Below are 10,604 nucleotides of genomic sequence, written 5' to 3' on the forward strand. Positions count from 1 at the left end.
TATATTTTTAGATCTGTACTTTTCTTTCTCACCCTCAGTGCTACAAATGGTTTCGCTGTTGTAAAGGTCGGATAGACACTACAAGTGACCATGTAATTTTTACTCTTTTTATAACTTAATTTCGTAAACATGTTGACAAAAGAATAAACTTATAAAATCAACACAGGACTGTTATTGTGCAATTTGCATTTTATGAATACAGGGAATAGATAACCAAATGCTAAATACAAATCTGTGACCGTGTTAAGGGCGAATGTGTCCGACGCATGTGCGAATTCAGTGGGTATTGTTATTCAACTATTTTTCAATGAACATAAGCTGGCAATCAAATAATTATTTGTAAAATATATTAATATGATATGATAGTTAAAGCCTGCACAAGCAGAGTCCCGGCTTTGATCACAAAGCTTTTTTATTATAGACTTATACCGCTAAAAATAAACGTCCGACTCAAGGGCGAGTTACCCTACTGATTTACGTGTGTAATGTGTCAGTCGTATAAATAATGCGCTCAAAACTACATATACATTTAAAATGCACGTGTTGTCATGTCAACATAATGATATAACAGTGTTTTAACCGTATCATCCTTAACACCAACATTTACCCTGTATTGTCTTTCAAAGCACATTATATATCTAAAAGATAGCACTGCATACATGTATGTAATATAGCCTGGTGATACCGCGTATCGTTGTACTAAGCCTTTGTCTTCAAATAAAACTTGTTGAATTGTAATAAACCAAAGAAAACACATCGGTTCGTTGTTATATTATAGTTTTGTGAAGAAATTAATTTCCATTATGAAATGATGTGAAATTTTATCTCGAATATCGGCTGCGTTCTCATTACAGTCGAACGCCATTTTGTCTGTTATGAATAGCACTGCGTATCGGTGTATAAACGGTTAGCCCCTTTAAGATTACTTTAATACACTTCAGACCTGTCATCGGTTTACTAGGTAAGTGCAATTGTTAGTTAAACGAAAAACAATAACTTTTATTTCAAAAGTTTGTATATTTGTATGTATATTAATAAAAATATATGTGAATTTTATACAAAAATATCAAAATAATATTAACATGAATACAGATTTAAACAACAACAACTTAACAATAACTTTGAACTTGCTAGTCTTCTAATGTAAATAAAGTTTGAACAGTGTCACATTGTCTCAATGGTACATCGTTAGCTTAAATTCGGTGATGGTCGGCTACTAAAAATAAAAATATATTTATTGGAAGCACCCGAGTAAAATATTTGAGAACAATGCAACATTTTATTTGAATTGACTGGTATGATGTTTTAGTGAGTAATCGTATTGGCCTGTCCATATATGTAAAAAAACAGCGCCGTCTAATGCGTGTACTGTCGTGTGACGTCATTTTTACTATTGCACCAACGGATTCTGGTACATGCAATATGCTAGGTCCCTTAAACGGTCTCATCTTTACTGCATTTACATCAATTTTTGGTTCATTGTTCACGTTCCCACACTTTATAACACATTGTATATAATATTATAGTACCTCCCTGTTGTTAATAAATACACGTACAAGATTGCTTACATCGTCCTAGACGAAAAATAATGTATGCTTTTATAATAAATCAACTCGACTGTTGTCAATTAGTAAGACTTGACCTAATAATAGCCAAACAACTTCTAGCAATTATTGTTTGTGTTAATAGTGAACTTGCTTATAGACACACCTAAACCAACCAAACGAACTGGTCACTAAAATAACTTTCGTTGCCATGCGTTTAACCCACCATTCGAAAGCGAAAATTACAGAATCATTCATCAAATATAAATGTACATAATGTTCTTAAATAGTTGATGCAGAAGAAAAATATACACAGCATATTCATACGAATCGTTTATTTACGCAACAACACAAAACGGTACAACTTGAACACATTTTAAAACATTTGATATGTAAAATATTTAAAGAGCAAAATTATAAATGCTGATTAAACTAGAGCTTTGTCAATAACGCGACATAAAATACCCCCGCACCGCTTACTCACAGAGTATAAAGCAGCCATGCCGATGGCAAATTTCCTAATGCTCCACTAAGAAAATTTGCAGCGAGTTATGTCGACACACATACTGTTTTGATTTCTAGAGTTGAGTGAGAGACTGCTTTACCCGCGTAGTCCTATTGGGGGGGGGGGGGGGTAATCACGTGAAAGCCAAGATGGCGACGTCCATGCCTAAAATTCGCTTTATATCTCTACTTTACTCCCCGAAAATGTTCTAAGTAAATCTGTAATTAGGTCATCCCGCTTAGAAATTTTGCACTGAGTAAAGACGCGATTAAGAGCAAATATGAATGCGAAATAAACGCTTGTAACTTTCTTGTTGATGTGGCTGGAAAGTGAGCGGCATTTAAACAATTAATACAAGTTATAAATGGTATAAAACGGCGAAAAATACTTGCCTGAGCATGGAGGTCGCCATTTTGACTACCACGTGATTACCCCGTCTGTGTCGAGATATGAAGTGAATTTTAATACGACATAAATAATGTCTCGGCATGGACGTCGCCATCTTTAATATCACATGATTATCGCCTCATTTATTAGTTTCACGCTGAACACGCAGTTTACTGCGTTGCAAACGCAATTGCGCATCCATATAGTGTTCAAATTAGCCCATGCAAAATGAGAATTTTGTTTACGCTACTCTTCACAAAAAAGGTTGAATTTTCTGTTAATGTAAAGTACCAAACTCCCATGTATCCATTTGGGCCCATAAGCGGGACATTTCCTCAAGGATTCATTACAGGTCGAGTAAGGTAAAAAAAAATGGGTTATTTCACTACGCCGACAAATATTATTACTGTGGACCTAAATAACAATAAAACAGCTGTATGATATTGAATATGTTTCATTATAAACATATGTATTCAATGTTCGCCTATAGATTGAATGCTAAGTGTAATATACGGGCATGTAGCAATAGCGACCGAGTCAAAGCGCGATGTACAATGCCACAGTATGCAGAGTGTACTTCTCATATACATGTACTACTGTGATGTAGAATTCGGAATAAAACTTTATTCTTAATAAATGCTTTAAATTCCGATGCCAAAGTAAATCAACTTGGTAATTATCTGAAACAAAAAATATATTTAAGACTTAAAATGCTAACATAAATGCGTATTACATTATTTTAACAGCCAACTGATATCAAGAATATCCGTGAGTGGATTTGCGTAATAATTTTAGTTAAAGTCGTACAGTCCCTTGTGATTTTATCACAGTACCTTATCAAATGTTCATTTACTCTAATGAAAACACGCAACTTATAAAATTCAAGTATTAAACAATGTTTTTCTTGTCATTAGCAATCAGCGGCGTGACATCATCAATATTCTCATCGGAATCTTCTTCGTCCTTGTCTTTCAGTCCAAGAACCGATTTCATATTCTCCATCTCCTCCTGAAACCGCTTCTGTTTTCTTTCTAGCAGCTGCAGAACACAGTTTGCCACCATAACAAACACAAATATTGCGCACGCGGCTATAGCAATAGATTCGTTCCGGTGGGTTTTGACGTAAATCCGCGCTCTTACGAACATCGACGGGACTGGTTTGATGACCACGTGCACGCGCACCGTTGTCCACTTACGCGGGACATCCTTGTCCTCCACAATGCAGGTCCATTTTCCGGCCGTCGCCTTGCCAGCTTTCGGGACGGTCTCCCGGCTCTCCAATGCCTTTTTCTCATACACCCTTTGCCCCTTCGGATTGTTCCAGTATCGGATAGATTTTGGGTACAGTTTTCCGAAGTCCTTCGTGTAGCCGTCGAGCACTATGTCGTCGTTCTCGACAACCTCTTGTGTGAGACTGCCGACTGTCAGAGCGTAGATTGCGACCACCACGTGCTGGCCGGATATTGGCTCCATCACACACGTGTACGTGCCACTATCTGTGGGAACCAGATTGTTGATAGTAAGCTTCTCACGGAGGTATATCTAACAATTGAAGAATATATTTATCGACCATTCTAGGTCAAGTGCTCGTTCATAATTTAGCTCAACAATAAATGCTCTAATATTTGTCTATTAGTTTAAAGCTATCTATTTTAGCTCGATTGCATCGAAAGCCAAAGCCTTATTGAAACGCTCTCGAGCCCGTTTCCTGTGACAAAGAACCAGTACTTTACGTGAAACCCGTGACCTCCCTGTCGCTAGGCGGACACCATAGCAACTACACCACGTATAATTGTCTATTCAAACATGATACGCGCTGATGTTAGTGTATGTTAAGAAAAAACTCTTTGTGAATCTATCCGAATTACAATCCAAAACAAGTAACCTAATCACATGGAAATAGATTGATTATACCAATATCAAACATTCACAAAAATCAGCTAATACGTTCGTAGATTCGATGCGCGGCCATACGTTCACTAAAACTATAGAAATGTCCGTATACATGTACCGGTATATCATTTCATACGAATAAAATGTAAAGAGTTTTGAATATATCGATCAACAAAAATACACCTCTAATTGTTTTCAAAATCTGGTTTTATGCGAAAAACTGTTTCATATTTACAAACTACTACATGTATATAATATTTAGGAACATTATTTAATGGGGAAAAAACAAGATTGTAGATGGGAGGGGGTTTGAAAAAAAAACTAGTAAAATACATAGAAGCAAGAGCTGTTTGTAAAACATGCATGCCCCCCCCCCCCCCATCCCCCATATGGGCTGTCAGTTGTAGTGGCAGCCATTGTGTGAATACGTTTTTTGTTACTGTGACCTTGACCTTTGACCTAGTGACATGAAAATCAAAAGGGGTCATCTGACAGTCATGATCAATGTACATATGAAGATTTATGATCCTAGGCCTAATTATTCTTGAGTTATCATCCGGAAACCATTTTACTATTTCAAGTCACTGTGACCTTGACCTTTGACCTAGTGACATGAAAATCAATGGGGGTCATCTGCCAGTCATGATCAATGTTCCTATGAAGTTTCATGATCCTAGGCGTAAGCATTCTTGAGTTATCATCCTGAAACCATTTTACTGTTTCGATTCACTGTAACCTTGATCTTTGACCTAGTGACATGAAAATCAATAGGGGTCATCTGCCAGTCTTGATCAATGTTCCTATGAAGTTTAATGATCCTAGGCGTAAGCATTCTTGAGTTATTATCCGGAAACCATTTTACTTTTTCGAGTCACTGTGACCTTGACCTTTGACCTAGTGACCTAAAAATCTATAGGGGTCATCTGCCAGACATGATCAATGTACCTATGAAGTTTCATGATCCTAGGCGTAAGCATTCTTGAGTTATTATCCGGAAATCATTTTACTATTTCGAGTCACTGTGACCTTAACCTTTGACCTAGTGATCTGAAAATAAATAGAGGTCATCTGCCAGTCATGACCAATGTACCTATGAAGTTTCATGATCCTTGGCCTAAGCATTCTTGAGTTATCATCCGGAAACCATTTTACTATTTCGAGTCACTGTGACCTTGACCTAGTGACCTGAAAACCAATAGGGTCATCTGCCAGTCATGGTCAATGTACCTATGAAGTTTCATGATCCTAGGCCCAAGCGTTCTTGAGTAATCATCCGGAAACCATCTGGTGGACGGACCGACCGACATGTGCAAAACAATATAACCCCTCTACTTCGAAGGGGCGCATAATTAAATATATAGTTTAAACGGCAAGCCATTAATCGTCTTCATCAACTCAATGCGCATTAGGCTTAGTAATGATATGACATCTTCACGTAAGGGAAAGTCCAGACAGAAAATATAATTCGATTAAAAAAGGTGAAGAAATAAAGGTATCAAACATGTCCAAGGTATGTATTTGTTAAACCGGTTCAGTATTTCAATGCTTATCAAACCAGCTTTCGCGTTAAAAGAATATTATTGGTAAATAATACGCGTGTTGCTTTAAATTTTCTGTAACGTATATTAAACGGCAAAAAAAATCAATAATTTCAAACCAATCAATCCAGCCTCCGGGCCTACCATCCTCATTGGCTGTATCCGAAACATCTCGCTGTTGTGTTTCCAGCGGTACTCCGCATACGGGTACTGTTCTTGTACCATAGTCATCGCCGGGCTGCGACACTCCATCGTGACGCTCTGCAGTGGTTTGCGTTCTAGCGAGAAGTGCATCTTGAGGAGCTCGGATTTTATGGTTATCTCTAGACCGTTTATGAGTTTGACTTCCCGTTTCGTCACGATCATGTTATGCGATGCAACCATATTATTCTCGCAGTGCATGCTTACCATAAATAAAAGTAAACAAACCACATTCGTCCGCATCGCCATATTTGTTTACCTACAACACTTCTGGAAATGACGTCAACGTGTATGCATGACGTCAGAGATACAAATGACGTCATGATATTGTGCTTTATATTCAGTGGGCATTTACTGATTTACGTGTTATGTCAGTAGCAGTAGTATTTATAAATAGTGCGCTTAAAACTGCATAATATTATGCATTTAAACAGCACGTGTTTTCATGTCAGCATAATGATATAACAGTGTTTGAACCTTATCATCCTTAACACTAACATTAATACGCACTGTTTTGTCTTGCAAATCACATTATGGATAGCATTGCATACAGGTTATGTAATAAGTAAGAAATATATGTACAAAGCATTCTTTGAAAAACACCGCAAAGTCATTTGTGCCGACGAAAACGAGCTATGTTATTGATATAACAATATTCATTTTAGATCTACATGTATGTCATACGATGGACAGACAGTCACGCAGACAATTTCAAATATCAATTTTCCGTATTACATTTGTATATTATTTAACATCAAATTTACAGTTGTCGAAGGCACGCAGTTTTAATCATTTGTGTTTATGTATTTGTTATCTACATATATCTGTATGCGACCAAACGGTACGTCAATTCAGGTGAATGTTTCGTTGTTGAATGGATCTATGAGCAATTTGAACATGACTATCCATTTTGTTTCGTTTGCTGCAATCATTGTTTGTTGAAAAAAAAATGTTTGCGAACAAACAAAACAATCTTTCATAACGGTTAAACATATTCACAAATATTTGTAGATTTACGTTTAGATAATATCCATTATATTGGTATTCCACAACGACCCGATTCCCCACGATTTGTCCCGATTTCCAATATTTTGAGGTCTAGGACATTCGTAACTCAATCGGCGAAGGTCCTAACTCATTCGTAGCTAGTCGCGAGCGAGTCGTGAGCTCCCAAAAAATCGCGGCCAGTTTTTAAACTTGTTTAAAATTTGACCAAGACCTCCAAGACTGAATTTAATCGCAGTTGACTCGTAACAGTGTCGTAGTGCGTTCTTGGGCGTCGTAATGGAATCTTAGGTAATTCGTGACTCAATCGGGGAATCGGTGATCACGTGATCTGTCTACGAATCATTTACGACTATGTCAAGACTCTCAAGAGTTCACCCCGATTGAGTTGCGAGCCCGCTAAGATTCTCGCGATTTAGATACGAAAAAAGTACGATTTTGTAAAGAATGATAAAGAAATAATATTTTTCCATCATGTTTTGTTGTCGAATAACCCACAGTAAGGAGTATAGATGCGTAGGAATTAAATCACGAATGCGGAGCACGAGTGCTTTGATACCACGAATCTATACTCCTTACTGTGGGTTATTACGACAACAAGCCATCATAGAAAAATATTATTTCTATTCTTACACGATTCTGATTGATTTGCTTCGAGCTTTTGGACGTGAACTATATTTTTCAATACTCCGCCCTTCTTAGTACAAAGTTCACTAGTATTTAGTGACATGATTGAATTGTACAAACATTTGACGTCGTTTTCATTCATAAATATTTTGCAAATTACGTCTCTTTCATTGAGAACAACATTCATAGAAACTAAATGACGTCACATGTGTTAATTCTTCTGAAAAGCTGACATGCTATAAATGTTTTCTTAATTACGTTTCTTAACAAACAAATTCTTAGCAGGCGTGGTCAAGCCACTTATCACCAAATATACAATTTGTTGTTTCATAACATTTATATACGTGCTACATTTTTTACATTTCTTTTAGAGCGGGATTTAAGCACGTGCATTTTACTGCAATATTTTCTTTATTTATTCGGAACTATTTTCGAAACATTAAGCTCAACCCATATTTTTTTGCAGAATAACCCACACGTTATTTCCTTCTTTGTCTAAAGAAAACAAGTCGCGTGCCGTGTTAGAATCAATATCAGTAGATATTGGCGCCGAATTCATGGGTGCGTTCGGTGAGGTCCTAGCTTAGTCGTGACCGATCTGCATCGTTCGTAGTACAGTCGCAGTAGATTCTTACACATCGTAGTAAAGTCGCGACCCTATTCGCAAGACTTCAACCGAACCCCACTATGCGTCGTAACTAAAATCGTACCACAGTCGTTACTGAATCGCAGACTGTCACGAGTCTTCCCGATTCAATAAATGTGAGAAATCGTAGCGAATCGTGGGCTTGTTTTCGTAGTGGAATAGGGCCATAAGGGATTACTGTAAAATTCAGAGCACATATAACACTTAGGTAAATCAAATGCATAAACGTGTTTGTTCAATGTTCATGTTTTATTTCAGCCATCAATCAATGCACATCCTGATTTCCTAATATACATGTACATGTCTTAATGTGAAGCAAACTAACTAGACGATATTTTGATATAAAATTATCATCCAGTGATTATTGTTTAGGTCGCACTTGTTGCAGTAGTCGCAGAAGCAGAAGTACAGTAGTAGTAAATATAGTGTTAGTAGTAGTTGCGGCTGTTGCCCTGGCTTATAAATACGGTAGATCATATACAGCAACAAATTAATTTTCAGTCGGTCGTTTCAAAGCTCTTCTTTTTATTCAAAATGTACTCGACAAAAAAATGTCAAATTTTCGGTTAATCTTTTTTCTAATCTTTGTTTTTTAACTTTAAAATTGGAATCGCAGAAACATTAGTCCTCTAGGAAAAATTACCATTGTCAAATCATTGTTTCTACCTTTACTGACACATTTATTTGTATCATTACCAACACCAAGAATAGACACCATGAAAACTATAAATCAACACTTTTATGACTTCATTTGGGCAGGACCAAGCAAAATTTAAAAACAGTAATTGTTAAGGATTATAACGAAGGTGGGTTAAATATGGTAGATATACAGTCGAAACTGACCTAACGGCCACCTGAATTTACCGGTCACCTGCAGACAACGGTCAGTCTGGAATCCCCCCCCCGACGAAAAACACTCTATATTACACTTGAATTTAACGGCCACCTGTCCATAACGGCCAACGGCCACTATATTCCACTCCGAAATTCATGTTTGACCTGAAATCAACGGTCACGCGTCAGTCGTCTAGAGTCGCGAAAATTAAAAACACAGCACATTGTTTGTCCGTCTATTTTGCAGTTCAAGCGTCTGAAAGCGGTAATTGTCTTTGATGTTATAAAAGCGGCCCGCTGCGAGTAAACAAATAATAAGGTGTTGAGACGGTTTGTTTTCCGGGGATAATTGTGGGGGTATCTTCAAAAGAAAATATGTCGGAGTTTGTGACACGTTTAAAGTAATTATCGCTAATTAAATGACCGCTAATTAGTACATTGTACTTACAACATTGAGTATCGATTTGAAAATAACATTTTCGGATCATTTTTTAAAAGAGTCCTGCTTTTTAGACTTGTAAGAACGTGACGTCAACGGCACGTGATAAGCTTTATTAACTGAATGAACGAGATGCATGAGTGAACAATTAAACCAGCGTTGATAAAGTCATTTCTTTAGTTTAACACTTTGAAATTAAATCAATCTATAAGATATTATTCTGTATTATTCAATGTACACACGTAAGTTATTTCTGTTATTATGCTTACTTAACGGCAATGAGCCTTTGGTTTACACTGTATGCAAACGACTGGGTGGGGTAACGAAGCAGCAATACTACGAACTGACAAACCATCTTAAAATTGTGATCCGAATTCAACGGTCACCTGTGGACAACGGTCACTTTGTTTTTTCCCTTGACTGACCGCTGCTCTCAGGTTTGACTGTATGTTCTTTTGAAAATTATATGAAAATAACATGGCTTAAGAGAATAGTGGCTGGCGAAGGTAATTGTTATTCACTGGCTAGATCGTTAATAGATTTTAAAATAGTATTCAATACTGGTAAAATGTAGGCCGAGAAAATATGCTTGCACTTAAAAAATAAATTTTGGCTAAATGTTTTGAAAAACTATATATTGTATATCGTATATTGAAAAGCTGCCAATATTGAATAGTGCTGATATACTGGATATGCCTCTCTTTTATAATCATGATTTTAAAATTAGCAATAGCTATATCTATATCAAATGTCTATATGAAAGAGGTATTTGGTATGTGAGAGACATAATGGTAGAAAGAAACTACTTTATTTCCAAAGAATCTTTGGATACACAAGTTGGAACAAACGTAAACTTCCTATTGTACCAAGGATAAATAAACACAATAAAGAAATACATTGACAATTTTGAAAATCTGCCACTTTTTGACAAAAACACTCAAGGACCTATATTACCAACTTACATAAAAACAATAGTGACGAGCCC

The 10,604-nt window shown here is 36.7% G+C and overlaps 2 protein-coding genes across 3 annotated transcripts in view; both read right to left on the bottom strand.

Annotated features, from left to right (window-relative positions):
* LOC127865107 (protein RD3-like) overlaps positions 1 to 10,604 on the bottom strand; it is a 575,560-nt gene that overhangs the window by 543,168 nt on the left and 21,788 nt on the right. The window lies entirely within an intron of this gene.
* On the bottom strand, positions 1,865 to 7,176 carry LOC127865102 (uncharacterized). Of its 2 annotated transcripts, none has more exons than XM_052405003.1 (3): positions 7,086 to 7,176; positions 5,987 to 6,327; positions 1,865 to 3,932 (listed from the first exon to the last, which is right to left on the bottom strand). In XM_052405003.1, the coding sequence occupies exons 2-3, from the start codon at positions 6,315 to 6,317 to the stop codon at positions 3,325 to 3,327; spliced, it is 939 nt and encodes a 312-aa protein (XP_052260963.1). In that variant the 5' UTR covers positions 6,318 to 6,327; positions 7,086 to 7,176; the 3' UTR covers positions 1,865 to 3,324. The 2 variants fall into 2 exon arrangements, with proteins under 2 accessions (XP_052260963.1, XP_052260962.1); XM_052405002.1 differs by having other exon boundaries at positions 1,865 to 3,978; positions 6,012 to 6,327; positions 7,086 to 7,110.

Source organism: Dreissena polymorpha, chromosome 1 (assembly GCF_020536995.1).
Source record: "Dreissena polymorpha isolate Duluth1 chromosome 1, UMN_Dpol_1.0, whole genome shotgun sequence".
Classification (NCBI taxonomy): Eukaryota; Metazoa; Mollusca; class Bivalvia; order Myida; family Dreissenidae; genus Dreissena; species Dreissena polymorpha.